This window comes from Lingula anatina, chromosome 1 (assembly GCF_051362555.1).
Source record: "Lingula anatina isolate TDL-2025a chromosome 1, LinAna3.0, whole genome shotgun sequence".
Classification (NCBI taxonomy): domain Eukaryota; kingdom Metazoa; phylum Brachiopoda; class Lingulata; order Lingulida; family Lingulidae; genus Lingula; species Lingula anatina.
In genome coordinates, this window is record NC_141767.1 from 19,760,411 (window position 1) to 19,778,127 (window position 17,717).

Sequence of the window (17,717 nt, forward strand, 5' to 3'; positions counted from 1 at the left end):
TGATATATATAAAGTAATTTTAGAAAATAAAAGCTTAATGTTATTTTCTTATTTGTCAACTTATTACTGAAGTTTAAAATTAGCTATGATAAAGCATGAATCCAATCTCTGTTTTAGGTACATCCAAGGCAACTGAAAATGGCGATGCATATCCCAAAACCCCCGGGCTTTGCCCAAATGCTTAAAGAGGGAGCCAGGGTGAGTTTAACACTATTTAATGTGTATATTTAGTGTGAGGCGATGCTGTTAATATATTTCCTCAATAAGACAAAAACTATCAGGAGTTGTATAGGTGAAACAAATAGAACACGTGCAGTACAGATAGCACATGGTCAACACCTTATTTGGCATTTTGACGTTTTAAGTATTCGTAACTATTGTTCTTGTCGTTAAATAAGACCAATATGTTTGTCCATATAGTGGGTTTATTTGCAAAATAAAGATTTATAGAGTTGCATTAAGATCATTGAAATCCACTATTCAACATGAAAAATTGAAGAATGAATTATAATCATTTTTATACAGCATTACTCAGGCTTGGAAGAAGCAGTTTACAGAAATATAGAAGCTTGTGGAGAGCTAGCAAAGACAACACGATCAGCCTATGGGCCCCATGGTATGGAGTTGTATTTTTATCATTTATAACGAAAAGTATCAGAACGAGAAAGAGTTAGTTTGGGTTTAAGAAAAGAATGTTCTAGAAATTTGTGTTGTTAGCTCACTACTTTCCGGTATTTACAAATGCATAAATTTCAACTTTATCAAATTTTCCAAAATGGGTAAAAAAATGCTGTATTATTGTTTACAAATGGCCTGGTATTTAGAATGTCATTTTCATGTACTAGTATTATTTTAAATTTATGTAAAGTTTGAAGCATCCATTCTTTGTGCATTATTAGTTTTTTATGTTTTAATGTATGCCTTTTATTTTTATTTATTTATATATGTATTTCTCTAATACTAAACAATTAAAATTTTTAATCTTTTCAATTTTCAGGGCAAAACAAAATGGTCATCAATCATTTAGAAAAGTTATTTGTAACAAATGATGCAGCCACAATACTAAGGGAGTTGGAGGTTTGTTAAAAGCACACTAAGATAAATATTTGTATGATCTATCTTAAATGACATTCATTAAACTTGTGCTGGGCTCAATCTATTCAAAATTGTTGATTATCATATATGAATCGTAAACTTTGTTCCAAATAGTTTCTTCAAGGTTGAATGATATTGAGTACTCTGAAGTGCCGAATAAGAGTGCCTACCGGAATAACAGTGCCCCCTGGAAAATTTTCCAAAATTAATGACAGTGCCTAGCGGAATAACTGTGCCCCCTGGAAAAATTCCCGATATTTAATAACAGTGCGTAGCGGAATAACTGTGCCCCCCGGAAAATTTTATCAATTTTAATAATTTAAATGAATAATTGTAATGGCAATTTTAAATTATATTACAATCTGGGAAAATTATGTTTTGACTATTAAACATAAAAAACACAATATCTAGACAAATTTACCTTTGATTTTATACACATAGTTTAACTATTTAGAGTAATCTCTATCACCAAGCTCCCCTGGAAATTTTTTTCAATGGAGGTGCAATTTGGTGCATTTTAGGGTATTTATGTAATTTTTTTTACATCTTATGTGTCACTGAATTGTCTTGTTTTAGATGTTTTGAGGAATTAATTTAGTAATCACATAACCAGACTTTACGAAAGGCCAAAAAATCTGTCAGACATTCAGTCTGCCAAGCTTGAAAATTCTGTCAGACCGAAACAAAATCTGTCAGACCGAAGTAAAATAATAGAAATATGAACCATTATACATGTTTTCATGTGTATTTTCTAAGGTTTTAAATCACTGACATTAAATCAAATATTAAATTTTTGATATATATTTATTTGTAAAAAAGTAAAATAAGAAAAAAAATAGACAAAAAATTACTTGCATAACGAGTTTTTTTATTTAATGAAAAAAAACATTGTGGAATGACACAAGGACTAAAAACAATACAAGTATGAAGAATGTGTAGCTAGTAATATCAAATGTATGTCCATAAAAACGTCCGTTAATCAGATAACCATTTCACACGTTGTTTTTGGCAATAACATATGCATTTTGAAACAGCATAGTAAGGCGGTCTCTTTCATCCAATTGAAGCTTTGACAGGGACTGTCCAGTCCGAGTGTAAGTCCCTTCTTCACTTTATTTCTTTTTTATAAAAAGAAACTCAAACGGTGAGCTTTTCTCAAGTTCATGTGCTCTTTCTCCAATTCGTGGTGAACGGTACATGCAAATACGTACATATGTTCCATACTTTAAGAACCCGTAATAAAGCTGTAACAGTTATGTTGCTATTGATCAAAATAAAAACTTTAGTACTCCTGACACTTGGCTCACACTATTTTCCTCTCCTACAGATCATAAGTCCGCCAGGGTCTACCTTCTTACCAATTTTAGTAAACTTCCGTTTCTCTTCCTCGCTTCGTTTTCATTTTTGCCACGCTTTGCACCAACGAAGTGTTTAAAGTTCAACAAAGTCATTTTCTAAACAAAAGGCTTATCCATGAGTACTGTGTACGACTGATAATGACTAAAAACAGAGGATCAAGTCTGTAAAAACGCAAATAGCACGAGCACATGTGTTGCGGCCATTTTTAGGGGTATTACAAAAACGAAAACGAGACTATACATTACATCATCCAGGAATCCCCCAACCTCAGCCAGTCACAAAATAGTATTTGTGAGTGAAACTGAGGTTAATAAATTATGTATAATTAGCTGGGAACTCCCCGAGATTTTCACCCCGTCTCTTTTCGAATGAAGTAAAATATATCGTCCAGAAAAGAAACAACAAGGTATTCCTTATATTTACACATTTCCAGTCAGTTTGAAAACTCGCCGTACATAAGGTCCGACGATAGAGGAATTTTTATCGGACCGAGACGAAATTTGCCAGGCATGTCCGACGGTCCGACGCCTTTCGTAAAGTCTGCATAACAAAGGTTTAGACAAAATTTATTTTCCTGTCTATGCATTCAGTCAGTTTAGTCAATCTTGAAGTTTAAGGTTCAGCAGCTGCAGTTCCTATAATGCTAATTTAAACTTTCAAAAATTATAGAACATACTAAAAAAAAAAAAAAATTACTGCTTTAATACTTACAGGAATCAAGAAAGAGGGCTTCCTATATTGAATTATTTTTGGATTGACCAAAAAAGTGATATAATATGTTTTTCTTACCATTTTTCACCTTTCTGAAAGTAACTGGTCAATTGACTTTGCGTGTGGGAGCGCTTCATCCTTAAATAAAACTGCCGCAAAAAATGTTCTCTCTCCTGTCGTTCAGCGCAAAGCGACTCCCGCTACTAATTATACGTAGTTTGAGATGTAATTTATAATCAACAACTTCAAACACCGTGAAATGAATTTTTCAGAATTAAAGAGATTTAAATCACACATATCACCAATTTGAGTTCTTTGTTTGTTCATTTATATGATTCTATTCATGGAAATTCATATTCAATGCACGCGAAATACTGACGTGACCCAGTTTTACAACGCTACTGCTTTCACAAAACTAACCCGTAAATCGGTAGAAAATCTTCTCCAAATTTATAAAATCAACAAAGTGCACTTAATTTTCTCCATTTTTATCAGTGAATAAACGTAAACTATAAAAACACAACAGGCGGTCTTAATTTCGGAACATGACGAAGTGACAGAGAAAGTGTATTTGTGACATGTGACTAAATGTTGTCGAGAGGAGTTGCCTCGTTTTGCTCTGTCTCGTATACTTCAAATAAAGCACAGAACTGCGAAAATGAGGCACTCACAGGGAGATAGCATACGCGCATGCGTATTTTCGTTACTACTAAATCAAGTGCTCAGAAGCATGGGATTACGTACAGTATGTAAATAGAATGCCATATTTGCTTAGAAATAAATATAAATTTCAGTTAACATGAGTGAAAATATACTTTTTTGTTCCATTCAGCCCAGCGAGGCGGTGCTTTTGACAAATATAAGCACGGCGCCTCGCTCTTTACATTGTTATATGCTGGAGAAACACTGGCTTTTATTTACGCTAAAAACAAGTTCGAGTGTAGTGCTTGCGACAGTTCATTAATAATTATTAACTTGTCCAATGAAACGATCATCAACATTTCCGAAACGATCAACAACATTTCCAACCGGCACAGTGAGTGCCAAATAACCGTGCCGTGTGGAAAATTATTAATCGTGCCGGGGAGAATAAGATCGTGCCGGGTGGAAAATTTCCGAAAAAAAAATAGTGCCGGCACGTTTATTTGGCACTTCAGAGTAATTGGAGAAAATCATAAATGTTAAAGAGGACCTGGAAGTTAGAAATAATACCTTCCGTGCAGCACTCTTATTGTTGTCTCTTGCACTGTTCAGTTGAATATTCCATATAGAAGGAAAAAGCTTGTGACAAGTTCTGATTTAAGGGAGAGGTAAGAGCATGTCTAATTAACCTTTCTTTTTCATTTTGAAACAGGAAGTATTTATTGTAAAGCACTAAGTGCAGCATATGATTTGCCATTACTTCATATATTACTCATTATGTATTAGGTACAACATCCAGCCGCAAAAATGCTGGTTTTAGCCTCTCAGCAGCAGGAACAAGAATGTGGAGATGGAACCAACTTTGTCTTAGTGTTCGCAGGGGCCTTACTAGAAAGTGCAGAGGAGTTGTTGAAATTGGTAAGAATCACGAGAACTAGAGATGGCTATTTTATTATATATGTACCATGTTGTGGAAAATGGTCAAATTTATGTTATTGTATTGTTATTGATGCTAAATATTGCTTCAGTGTAATTGTTTCATTTTTCCAGGGACTTTCTGTAACAGAGGTAGTTGAAGGTTATGAGCTTGCTTGCCAGAAAGCTTTAGAAATAATTCCTGGTAAGTGAAATGATCAAAAGGTGTGTTTATGTTCATTGACATGTTTTTACATGAAAAGCAAACATTTAGCAAGAGTGAGAAAGTACTGGTCTTCATTTTCATATTCCACCATTGATTTGCCCCAATACCAAATATTTATAACAATTATGTTTAAATGACATATGGATCCAAGATAAACTGTTTACATGCCACATATTTTTTGATGAAACCAAGATGGGAATATCCTCAAGTCCAATTAAATGTGTGTAACTTATTATTTACAGATTTAGTTGTTGGCAGTGTAAAGGACATGAAGAACAAGTCTGAAGTGATAAAGGCAATACGCACCTCTGTGATGAGTAAACAGTATGGCAACGAAGACTTTTTGGCTGATTTAATAGCAGATGCATGTAGTAAGTATCAGGAAAGTGCCACCAAACTAGAGTGATTATAACTCTTTGACAGCTTTATCTGGTGGTTTTAATTGTGAATCATGTTTTTTTTTTTTATCTAAATGCACCTTTATAGTTGGTATTTTGGTTTTGTGACAATTCAGAACATTCGTGTTTTTGAATAGAGGCCAACCTGAGCCACAACTATTAGATAGTACAAATGCAGTATTGTGTGGTTGTTTAAAATTTATTGTTTACAGTTTAATCATTGAGGAGTTTTAAGAATCTTCTACTACGAAAGCTCTTATTAGGATACATTTAAAGAGACCAAAACTTTACAACAACTAGTTGAAAAGTGGAACAAAAGGGGAAAGGAGTGTTCTCGTGATCTGTTTTACTTATCTGTGTTTCTTTCATTTTCAGTATCAGTAATGAAAAACAAATTGAGCTTCAGCGTTGATAATATTAGAGTATGTAAAATATTGGTAAGTGTAACTTTTCTGCTGATGTGTAGCATCTAGCACTTGTCGCTCTTGTGGCATCTTAGTTTATTATTTATTTATTATGTATTGTATGTGTTTTTGTTTTGTTTAATTTTTAATTTTTTTATGGGTTCACTTATTCTAACAGAAATTAGATTGCAGCAGTTTTTGCTTCCTTGTAAGCTCTAATTTAATTAAGATCCACTCTAATCAGTGTTATCATTTTCCTAGGGGTCTGGCATACACAGTTCCAGTGTTGTCAGCGGTATGGTGTTCAAGCGTGAGGCTGAGGGAGAGGTCACCAAGGCATCAGATGCTAAAGTTGCCGTCTTCTCCTGCCCATTAGATATCATTCAAACAGAGACCAAGGTAAGGCAGTTCAGAGATGGTGTCATTTGCGTGTGTCTTTACAGTAGGTGTAATATAAGTCCTCATTGTTTGAAATGAAAATTAATGTAATGGAAAAGGAATGTACAGTTTTTCACCTCATAACTTGTACTAACAGATTGATTGAAGAGAGATGTTGAGGGCGATATGCTTTGAGTGCTTGCAGCTTGTTCTGTGAGAGGACAATTTGGGTGCAGTAAATGTCACGTAAATTGTTTTTCAGGGAACTGTGTTGATTAAGACTGCTAAAGAATTGATGGATTTCAATAAAGGAGAGGAAAACCAGATTGAAGAGGTAAGTAAGGTCAACTGTTTGGCTTATTTTGTGGTGTTTGCTGACTTGCAGGTTTCCCCCCAGCCGTATTAGATATAAAACCTCATTTAGCTATGAAAAGTATTATAATTTCCATTTACATGCTGTTAAGTAACTGGACTGCTAGACAACTCTATCACATTAACATTTTATCAAATCACATCAACACTTTAAGTGATAACTTTATTATATTTTCGTTCTCCAGCAAATTAAAGCCATTGCAGAGACTGGCTGCAAAGTGATAGTGTCTGGAGGTAAAGTTGGCGAATTGGCTCTCCACTATGCCAACAAGTACAAAATGATGGTAGTAAGATTGTTATCCAAATGGGACTTACGGAGGTTATGCAGAGCAATTGGGGCCACTCCTCTACCTCGCTTGGTAAGTCTCTTGATTTTGTTAGTACTTTTATCTTTGCCAGCATATAAAGTTGTTTCGGATAAGAAACAGTGCTTATGAGAGACAGCATTGTGGGGAATAATTTCACGGATTATGCAAGCCAAATTTAACACATCTATTTTTACAGAGGTATTTATTGAAATGAAATAACTATTGACAGTGATAAACATTTTGAGACATTAACCCATATATGACTGGTGATGTTTGTTGTGAAAAAAGTCTGACATGTTGGGAGCACTTGGTTGTTAAATCATTGATGTATAGCTTGTTTGTTTGCGCTGTCCAATGGCCGTTCTTCCTCTATTTCAGACTGCCCCTACGGCAGAAGAAGCTGGACACTGTGACCATGTCTACATAGATGAGATAGGCGAAACTCCAGTGGTCATCTTCAAACAAGGTATTTGCTGTAGTTTATCACTGACTTGATATTTAGTTCATTGTTGCCCACTATAGCTGGCTCAGCACTTTCTAAGTGCTAGAATTAAAAAAAATATATGAATGAAAATGAATTTCTAGCCCTTCTCTTTGCTTTAAAATGGTACATATTTGTTTTTTAATGTCTGTGCTTTGGTTACGCATCGAGTTTTTGATACACTTTTGTTTTATAGGATTAAATCCTGCACTTCGCTTTGAAGGTAATCATTGGTTAAAACTGTGGTTTTGAACACTTTTTTTCTTTGCAAACAGCGTGTGGTTTTACATATGTATAGATCGTTTCTTACTGATCATAACATTTTGTATAATGTTGCGTGTTTGTTTCACTTTAACAGACAATGTTACCTAACACTGTGTAGGGTGCACATTTCATTATGGATAATGTTCATTAGCACTGCTTACCAGTATTGGATTATGGTATATTACATTCCAGTTGTTCCTTGAATATGTCCATTTCAGACAACATTCGCTTAAAGTATTAACATTGACATGCAGTGTTTTGTTTCCCCTGAAATATTTTGCACTCGCCAAAACATATTTTTTCTACTCCACATAGACATAATTACCAAGTGTGATAGCCAAATTTTCGCTGTGATTTTTACCTCAACAAAATCTTTAATCTATATTTAATCCATAAACTGCTTCACTCTGGTAGTACTAAAGCAAATTGCATTTTTATAAGTTTTTGCTACTGGGTTGGTAGTTAACAGACCCTGAAATGATCCTGTATAGTTAGCTTGTGAATACTACTGTAATGTGTTGCTATGATTAAGTGGCCTATCATTGAGCCTCCTGTGTAAGTAAATCAATCTCTCTTGGGTTGTTCAATGTATTTCATTTTGTAGTACAAGTGACATGGGTAATTTGTTGCTCATTTGTTGTAATGGCTGATGCAAGGCTGTCCCAGTAGGCTATAACACCGAATTAGAAGTTTCAGGATAAGTACAGTCCTTGTTTACCAATTTTTAACATTTCATTTGCAGCAAAAGAGTTTTCACTCCCCCCCCTCCCCTGCCTTAAAGTGTGGGGTGATTGCAATTTTTTGAAGCAGGACTTGGTTCATATTTACAGCTTTTCCCAAGTTTTCAGGATGCTGATCATTTAATGTTTTTAATGGATTATGCATATTTTTTTTTTTACAGAAACTGTTGCATCCAAATTCAGCTACCGGAAACTGTTGTTAGTATTTACAGTTTTGTTTGTAGGCTTCCTTGTGAGAGATACATGATCTTTTTGCTATATTAATATATTTCTGTTGCAAAAAAAGGTATACGGTAGATACAAACATGTTTAATTTTTCAGATACTGCTGAGAGCACTGTGTCCACCATTGTGATAAGAGGCTCCACTGATAACATCATGGACGACATTGAGAGAGCCATAGATGATGGGGTCAATACATACAAAGCACTCACCAAGGTGAGTTTTATCACATTATAAGACTTCCTACCATTTAAAAAAAGGAAATAAAATCTATCGTGTCATGAGGTTTGAGATATTATTTTTGAAATTTGAACATATTTGATTACAATGCAATTTTTCCAGTGTGAATGTGTTGATTTTCTTTGAAATTAAACTATTTTAGTGTCCTGTGATAACAATGTCATGATATATGCTTTATGCAACATTTCATATTAGCACATTTACAAGAGAGCTATAGGCTTGTTTTGATGTAATTTGTCTACCTCTTTATATTTGCAGGATGACCGTTTGCTACCTGGAGCAGGTGCCACAGAGATTGAGCTGGCCAAACAGCTCACTTCGTATGGAGAGGTAATGTTTTAAAATTTTACTATCCTCTGCAGATCTCGTTGCAGTGGTGGTGATTGGGTCTGAGTTGGGTCTCTGTTTGATATCATTTTGAAATATTTGTGTAATGAAATCTTACATGTTTGTATTTTTTGTTCCTGAAACAAGCCCAAAATCCTTGCCCTGTATCATTCTATATATAATTGAGTTTTGTATTTTAAACTTATGTGTTTAATGAATTGTCTTGACCTGGGAAAGCATAATATGCAAAACTTTTTTTATTTATTCATTTATTATTCATTATTATTACTTTTTTTAATCTATGCAGAGTTAATAGTAATTGAAGCAGTGCATATTAAATTTGCATCTTTTTTTTCCCCTCCAGACCTGTCCTGGTCTAGAGCAGTATGCTATCAAGAAGTTTGCTGAGGCGCTTGAGGTGGTCCCCAAGGCATTGTCTGAGAACACTGGCGTCAAGGGGACAGAGGTCATCTCCAAGCTGTATGCAGCCCACCAAGAGGGAGGCAAAAATATGGGATTTGATATTGGGGTATGTTGTTGATGTTTGATATTTTAAGATACTGACTTGATGGGTCAATAATTATAGTTCTAACAAAGTGGGAAGGCATGGGTTCAAATTTAGTAAGATTATACCAAAGACTAGTTCAGGAAGCTTTCATCTAACTCTTATCTCTTGCAGTCAGTGTTTAGGTCGAAGTAGGAATTATAAAATCGAAGTGTAATTTAAAAGAATAGCTTAGATACATCTGGATTTTCATTTTATGATAGCAGTTTACAACCAGTACCAGTTTGAACTTGGAATTCCTATGTTGAAATTTGTTACTTTTTAGGGCGAGGGAGCAGCTATCAGAGATGCTTTGGAAGCCAACATTCTTGATCTCTACACCACCAAGTACTGGGGCTTGAAGTTTGCCACCAATGCTGCCAATACTGTGCTCAAAGTGGACCAGGTAGGGACTGTAGACTTGTAATACTTCAGTATAAACCACAGGCTGTTGTACAGCAGATCAGTTCCATTGTTTTGTCAGAGCAGTGCTATTTAATGTAACAGTGGGATAATGTCAATTGATAGGATGTTGCACTCTCTGTAAAGCCCCCCTCTTTCTCACAATATTTTTGTGTTGAGAACATTGGTGATTTACTGTGGGTGCTTCAATTTTAACTCATTCAGTGGTTTCAAATTTCATGGAATTTTAGAAAAAGATTGAAGGCACTATGGGTTTCTTACAAACACCTTGAGTTGTTGTATGCTGCAGCTATAGGTTAACGTAAAACCAAGAAAACTTGCTTGCAGCTGTGATGGCAACAGGATATTTACATGGTCCACTATGAAATTAATAACACCCATGTTCAATTAACTAATTAGTTTCCATTTTTGTCCCCAGATTATTATGGCCAAAGCAGCTGGAGGACCCAAAGCAAAAAAGAACCAAGATTGGGATGAAGATTAAATTGGTCCAAACGAATCTTCCTTTAAAAAAGGGTGTAAGAAACTGTGAAAGTGTCCAAGGCTTGAATACAGTATGTAAGAATATATTGGATTACACCTGGATGGAAATTTGTTCTATGCGTAAACTGGCAATTGGTTCAGGACATGCCTTCTAGGATTCTAGTTCACTAGAACAGACTTAGGAATGATGAAGGAGAGCTTGGGAGTTCCTAATGTTGTAGGAAGGAGAGTGATAAATGTATATTCATGCATTCCTTTGGGGCATCAGATCACTTAACTCTCTGGATGAGAGAAAACATTAGTCAACAACTTTCACTTCAAAAAGTCAATAGGAACAAATTTGGCCAATTTTAAATATGTGTTGAATGGGTGTTGTTTTCTCACACTCGCACAATTTTCTTTTATTAGATAGAGAATGGAAATGGTTTTGATACAAGTCAGTGGCTGAGATTATGACAATTATTTATAGACTGAAATAGAACTGTGCCTGCTGTGTTTTGTAATCGTGCTTTCCCAATAAAAATGTACCTACTTCTTAAAACATTTGTTTTTAATATGACTTTATTTGAACGTCGAGAGAAAAATAACCGCTACATTTACAGTCATGTTACAATATTTGATAAAACGTAAAATTCCATTCCAAAATAGTTAAAAGTGATCTATCTTGCAAAAGTTGGAATTATTCATGGCGTCTTTTTCAATAGTTCTGCTTCGTTTTATCAACCATAGGTGGAGCAGGCGTTAAGTCTGCAAAACTGTTTCTTGGGGTATAAGCGAAATTGTGCACGGGATAAGTATTCAAGTCTACAGCTGCCTTTGCAATGCTGTTACTTTTTGCCACCTCTTCTATACATGTGTCCTGTCTCTTAACTTCCGCAGCTTCGGAATTTCTCTTCATCACACGTAAGAGGATATCATTTTCCGAAGCCAAATGGCCACAGAAATGTGTGCGCATTGTAAAGGTTCCCTGTCGCATACGGCACATAAAGCATGTTCTACCACTGGGTACCTCTTGTAGCGGTGTACGCTCCATTGGGAGAGACAGGAGGTCCCAAATTAACTGCTCTTCTATCTTCTTCGGCGCACAAAGTAATTTGGGGCTCACGTGTATGCCGGCGTAGGCGCGCCTGTGTCCTTCCTCGTAGCGGCAACGCTTTCTTGTTCGGCTGCAGTCCACGCAGGAGAAGTGCCCCAGCACGTCGCAGTAATGTCCAGTTTCTATGACCAAAGGACAGGAGCTGGTCATGCGATGGCACACAGGCGGAAAAGTGAGGTTTTGAAGTCTTGAGTTACCTACGCTACCCCCGCGAACGCCTTTCGCGCTGTTCGCGTGGCACGGAACCACTTTGACTCGCCCAGCTTCTTTGGCGTTGTTCAAGGCCACAAATTTGGACTCGAAGTCCGGCTTGGCAATAACCTGGCCGAATTTTGACGGCAATCTGTATTTTCTGCGGTTTCTATACAGATTTTCTCGCCCATCCTTAAACTGTTCGAAGGCCAGATCACCTATAAGGCTGCAGATGTGAGCTTTTGACTGGCCCAGTCGATGTTTTCTTGGTTGTGAGGCAAAAACTGGTGATTTTCCCACTTGCTGAAATGTGGTATCCATTTTTCTTGAAACATCTAGAGTGAGCTTTAACCTCTGAAAGAAAAGTTGATATATGGGGTCACTTGACATATAAAATGGCCATATGGCAATAATGTGTGACTTATCCAGCTTCAACCAGTATATTGAACAGTAAACAGGCTGTAACTTTGTGACTTGACATATTCAATTGCATTTTTTCATTTATTTTCAGAAGAGCCATATGGCTTGCATTTGATAAGTTATGAAAAAGAAAAACCCTCAAAAACGTATCTCTAAACAAAGGATGTGTGACTTGGAAGTTATGACAAAAGTCAATAAGAATATTCTTATGACTCAGTCTATTTAGATTCTTATCGTTCTTATAAATTTGAATTGACCTTGAAATTTACCAGTATTTAGGAGAAAACACCCACAGGCCCTGATGGCTTGTTTAGAAGGTGATTGCTTCAGTGGGACATTTACCTGATGCTCAGCTGCTGCATTCTTGCAATAAAAGAGATAATACACACGGAAGCGCGTACACACACACACACACACACACACACACACACACAACCAGAGAGAGAGAGAGCTAAGACTAAACACTTATGTAAGCCCTTTAGCTAATCCTTTTTTTAACTTATATCTTTGATGTAAGCGCTATTGCATATATTTACTGAGAGCACTCCGTTTAAGTGTCTCTTCAGATTTATAAATCCACAGATAAACGGTAAAACAATCTGGCAGAGGTGTACTGAGTTATGCTAAGATACACACTAAGACCACATATTTATCTGTGATATACACGACTAATCTTGTCTGTTGTTACGGTAGCGAAATTTATCACCGGTGCAACTGATGTCGGACATAGATGACATATGTATGTACATAAACGCTTCTAAACAGTTTCCCACGACCACTACAGTTAGAATTTTTAGCGTGAAGTGTATTTAGTTCTTGTATATGCGAACAACAACAATCACCAGAGCTTAGCTGTTTAGCGTTCCTGTACCCTTTTAACTCTCTCGTTTGAGATTATATTGTGACTTGTTACATGAAGTTGCAAACCAAAAAAAAAGCTTTTTCATTTTTTTACGCATTTTAAAACTCACCTTGTTCTCCAACAAAAATGCTTCGTAGTGGGACAAAACTAAGATTGCAAGAGATTTATTTCAAGTCTTTGGTTGCTGTCATATAAATTAAACGTTTATCATTAGCATTTCGCAAGATTACTTTCAGGCTTTATCGCCAACGATTAGGATTAGCAAACAGTTGTTGCAGTCAATCATACGCTTAACTATTGACACTGTACAAAGAATATGTATGAATTGTCACTTTATCAAAATGCTATAAAGTTGCCATTTTTCTCTCTCTTGGCAACACTCTATATAACACACTACTTTGTCTTATAACAAGGTACATTCCTTTTTTCAGTAAAGCAGCCGCACTTTTTATCCCCCACCCCTCTCTCTCTCTCCCTCTCTCTCTCCCCCCCCTCTCTCTATTTTTTTTTCTTTTTCTCTCCTTAGTTAATCACGTCGCAGACTCTATATTGTTTTCATCCTCCTCAAAATGGCAATATCCATTATTTTTCGAGAACTAAAGCGGTTATGCAATTATAAAAAAGAAAAGAACTTTACGATCTCTTAACTAAGGATTTTCAAAGGCGGAAAAATTGTGCAGTTTAAAGGAAGGAAGGAACAAAAGCAACTTGTTTAGAAAATACTTATTCAGCATTGAGGTCATGTGTGATTATTTATGATAAACAACATGCCTATATTTCTATCACGTAAAGGTCACAGAACAAAGCCGGTTTGCATTAGAATATCAATAGCGCGTTATCGTTGATTAACTTGGTAAGCTTTCAGCACACTCCGCCATATTGTTTAGCTGTTGCTAGGGGTAAGGGGTCGCCCCATTCATACTTAGCAACCTATGCGCTTTGTGCTTAAGTTGACGGTATTATGTGGAGTATTGGCCGAGAATGTGATGTTAATGCCTGCGCAAATACATGGCTGGCGAATGAGAAATAGGCTTCAAAACGCATAAGTTTGAGGCAATCATCTTAGCGTAACATGTAAACGGACTTGCAGTATCGAGGAGAGCTCAGTCGATGGTCAACTAGGAGAGATTAACACCTGTGAGGGGTGTTAGACTTAACAAGTTGCTCCTAAAAACATTTAACCTTTTTCTGCTCAAGATGGCGGAACCTGGGGATGGTTGTAAGGTTGAGAGTCGGAGGCAAGACGCGTTCATGGCCATCGGAAAGGGAATACGGCCTCCCGAGGGTCGCCAACCGAATCCCTCCAGCGTCCCAGACCTCCCAGTGGTGGAACTGAAACCTTTCGTTCAAAAGGAGTGGAGGCGGGCAAAAAGTTTGCCAAACTACTGGGAGACGAAAATGTTACGTTTTGCAGCACAAGAGAATGAGGCGGCCGCTGCTGCGGCTATGGCAGTTCATAAAATGGAATTCATCGCACAGAGGGAACTAATGAGTAACATGCTCGGTTCCATAGGCGGAGGTTCCACGCACCGCGAACACGAGAAGACATTTATCTCAGAGGAGGATGAGCAGGAGGACAAGAATATTAACTCTGCTCGGAGTAGCAGTAATGTCAGTCCCCGTGGCTACAGCAGCCCTCGGGCTCACACCAAAGATATGTTCCAAAAGTTGCCAAAATTCGGTTTCGCTACAAAACCGGACCGAGAGAAATCGACTCTGTCTGAAATTCAAACTGGCAGGAGCGAAAATATCTCTTACAGTTTTCTAAAGAAATCCATGAGTGATGAAGATATAGCCAAACAGCAGATGATTCGGTTGTCGGGTCGGAGAGTTAGACCCGGCCTAACGTTCAAATCTCTGCCGGCGAGCCTATACACCTCCTACCAGAGATCGTACACTATGCCGCCTACGTCCATGACAAACGAACTAGACTATATAGCCCGAAGTATATACGGAGCTTCTACTCCCATGACTATGGGAGACTACGGCAAAAGTATCCCGGAGTTCCCACACACACCGTACACATACGATGGAAACTTTTCTAGATCTCACACTCTTCCTTTGATAGAAATAAGAAACACTCCTTTGAAATTAAGGAAAAAATTCCAGCAGCAGCAACAACTTTTTAGACAACATCGCCGAAAACATCAGCAAAGAAATCCTGATTATGACGCGTATAGAACCGGGGGTATACAGAATACCTTACAGGTAATGAACGAAACTGGTCGACCTTTAGGGATCGAACAGCAACTGACATTGGAAATGAAGTCAACTTTAGAGCAGTTAAGGAAGACCAAAACTGCATACCCCCCACCCCCGTCTCTCGCGGGCTCCGTCAGGGCGGGACAGCCAAGATTTACATCGGGGGTCCCTACCCCGGGGGAGATGATGCTCATACAGGGGCAAAAATCAAATCAAAAGAAAGGACGCTCAGAAATAGAAGCAATCTCCACATCGCGGGATTATATTGATGAAAACAATGACCGTGGTGCCCAAGAATCTCGGAGCAAAATGGACAATCATGACTCTGGTATACAAAGTCCAGTAGACGGTCACGCGGACGACGATCACTTAGCTCATGCTCAACTTTTATCAAACGACCTAGGCGCTCGTCTGGAAGAACTCGCTGTCGAGGACGCTCAAAAAGCAGACGATTTAGAAATTGACGTTATCCCGGTAGATAATAATGGTGATGACGGCGATCCGATTGAAGGCGAACGCGCAGCTTCTGCTGCTAAATCTCATGTCACCAGTAAGACATTCATAACAAACAAGGATACCCCAACAAACACACCAAGACCAGTTAGCAGTAGCACAGACCTTCCCATTGAATTATCAGGTGATAACTGATTACTAATGACGAAGGCTGTTGCTGTGATATCTGTTGTATACATATGATAATACGTTTCAGTATTAGAAATGGAGATTCATCTTCACATTTTCGTTTTTTTTTTCTTGTTTCTTTCCCTTTTTTTTACATTTAGAGGGGAGTGGGGAGGATGCATTTTTGGTATATAAACATAATCAGTGTAAATGAAGTATGATATTTTGTGTGACTGATATTAAGCTCAAGTTTGATTATTTTCCCTTTTTTGTAGATGACTAGTTAGCATTTATGTACAAAGAAAAAGCGACAAGATTCAGTTTTCGCTATCAAAGGTGCAGAACATTACACCGATTCGCGTGCCAATTTTTTATGTGTTTTGTATCACGAGCTGTGTTCACAGGTTTCTTTTTCACCCCTTTTCTATTTAAATTTTGACGACTTATCTTTAATTGTTTCGGATTATGCTTAAACATGACAATGACCTTTTCAGTATGTACATGTATAATATGCCAACAGGATTTTTACCTACCTAGCACCTGTGCCAATTATTTTGTGTTTGTGATGTCACTAGCACATGACACATGTCATGCTTCAATTTAAAAAAAAATCATATTACAATTTGTGTTACAGACATCGTGTTAAGATGCATTTACAATGCATAATTTTGTTTTAGTTTTATTTCTGGAAAATCAATCTTGTTTTCATTTTTTAGAATTTCTGATAAAAATGACACGAAAGAGCGAATCTGAATGGTAAGGCAAAGTAATATGGACTATTTTATAATTATACGGGTCACTTTGAAATTAATGTTATTAATGACAGAATATGGAACGTTGGAATGATATGAAATTAATTTCAACTTACTCGAACAACTCTTAAATGTCAAGAATCCCATCGAAACGAAGACCAGGAAAAGAAGTTTGAAATCAGACACATTTGAGGGAATTAAGCATTCGAACTATTGATAGGTTTGATTAATAATTCAGCGGTTCACACAAAACGTTAATTATAGCAAATTGTGATTGCAGTTACCGCCATTGATTAGCGATACTTTCTCACAGAGGTATGCCAGCAGAAGCAAATGGCCACTTGTGTTGAATCATATGAATTACGCATGTTAACTAAAGCATAGGTCTGGTTGAGCTTGTCTAATGAAACTTTGAAATCTTGATCTTCCATTGTGTAATTAGGTTGTACAAGCCATGACATTTACTCGTGTATGTGAATTGTCCGTCCTCAGAAACTGTGATATGACGACATTCAGTTATTGAATATTAAATTATGCAACCTTTATCGTTTGTCTTCTGTTTTTGTATCTTGTCTGAAAGGTTTGAAATCAGATTCTTGGGTTCAAAGGACTATTTCATGCACAATGTCATCGTAGCAGCAGTAGTAGTGGCAGTGACATTTAGCGGCAACAATAGTAACAAGTAGCAGCTTCAAATTGCAATGTTGGCATAAACGTGCGGCAACGAAGACCAAGTTAGCTCGCAGTGTATGTCGAATAAGGATTAAAATTAAAATCTTTAAAACGCCACGGACTCTAAGCAGCCTTCTCAATACATTATCTATTGATAAGATTTCCATATATTATTAAATGAAACGAAACATGCGTTTTGATAAGAAAGGTCCAGGACCCAGGGCTACGATAAGCATTTTGCCAAAACGTAAGGTAACTGCCATGGTCACTATTGTAGTTGAGACAAACGGGAGCCTAGGGATATGGCCTATCAGTTTGTCTCATACCGTTCCATTTTCCTTGTACAATATTTGACGAGAACATTGCATT

The 17,717-nt window shown here is 37.0% G+C and overlaps 3 protein-coding genes across 4 annotated transcripts; 2 read left to right on the forward strand and 1 right to left on the reverse strand.

Annotated features, from left to right (window-relative positions):
- The first annotated feature begins 22 nt into the window (after window positions 1-22).
- LOC106159013 (T-complex protein 1 subunit theta) lies at window positions 23-11,072 on the forward strand. 2 transcript variants are annotated; one of them, XM_087012522.1, is made up of 17 exons: window positions 23-198; window positions 526-616; window positions 998-1,077; window positions 4,594-4,725; window positions 4,858-4,927; window positions 5,191-5,319; window positions 5,722-5,783; window positions 6,012-6,149; window positions 6,391-6,462; window positions 6,686-6,859; window positions 7,187-7,274; window positions 7,486-7,512; window positions 8,615-8,730; window positions 9,013-9,084; window positions 9,446-9,610; window positions 9,912-10,031; window positions 10,467-11,072. In XM_087012522.1, the coding sequence occupies exons 1-17, from the start codon at window positions 139-141 to the stop codon at window positions 10,530-10,532; spliced, it is 1,662 nt and encodes a 553-aa protein (XP_086868648.1). In that variant the 5' UTR covers window positions 23-138; the 3' UTR covers window positions 10,533-11,072. The 2 variants fall into 2 exon arrangements, with proteins under 2 accessions (XP_086868648.1, XP_013390625.1); XM_013535171.2 differs by lacking the exon at window positions 7,486-7,512.
- Window positions 11,073-11,228: 156 nt separating this feature from the next.
- LOC106159014 (uncharacterized) lies at window positions 11,229-13,243 on the reverse strand. Its single transcript, XM_013535172.2, has 2 exons — window positions 13,211-13,243; window positions 11,229-12,173 (listed from the first exon to the last, which is right to left on the reverse strand). Exon 2 carries the CDS (start codon window positions 12,138-12,140, stop codon window positions 11,229-11,231), a length of 912 nt encoding a protein of 303 aa, XP_013390626.2. The 5' UTR covers window positions 12,141-12,173; window positions 13,211-13,243.
- Window positions 13,244-14,030: 787 nt separating this feature from the next.
- Window positions 14,031-17,221, forward strand: LOC147764072 (uncharacterized). The gene has a single exon (XM_087001328.1). It carries the CDS (start codon window positions 14,299-14,301, stop codon window positions 15,949-15,951), a length of 1,653 nt encoding a protein of 550 aa, XP_086857454.1. The 5' UTR covers window positions 14,031-14,298; the 3' UTR covers window positions 15,952-17,221.
- Window positions 17,222-17,717: the final 496 nt, after the last annotated feature.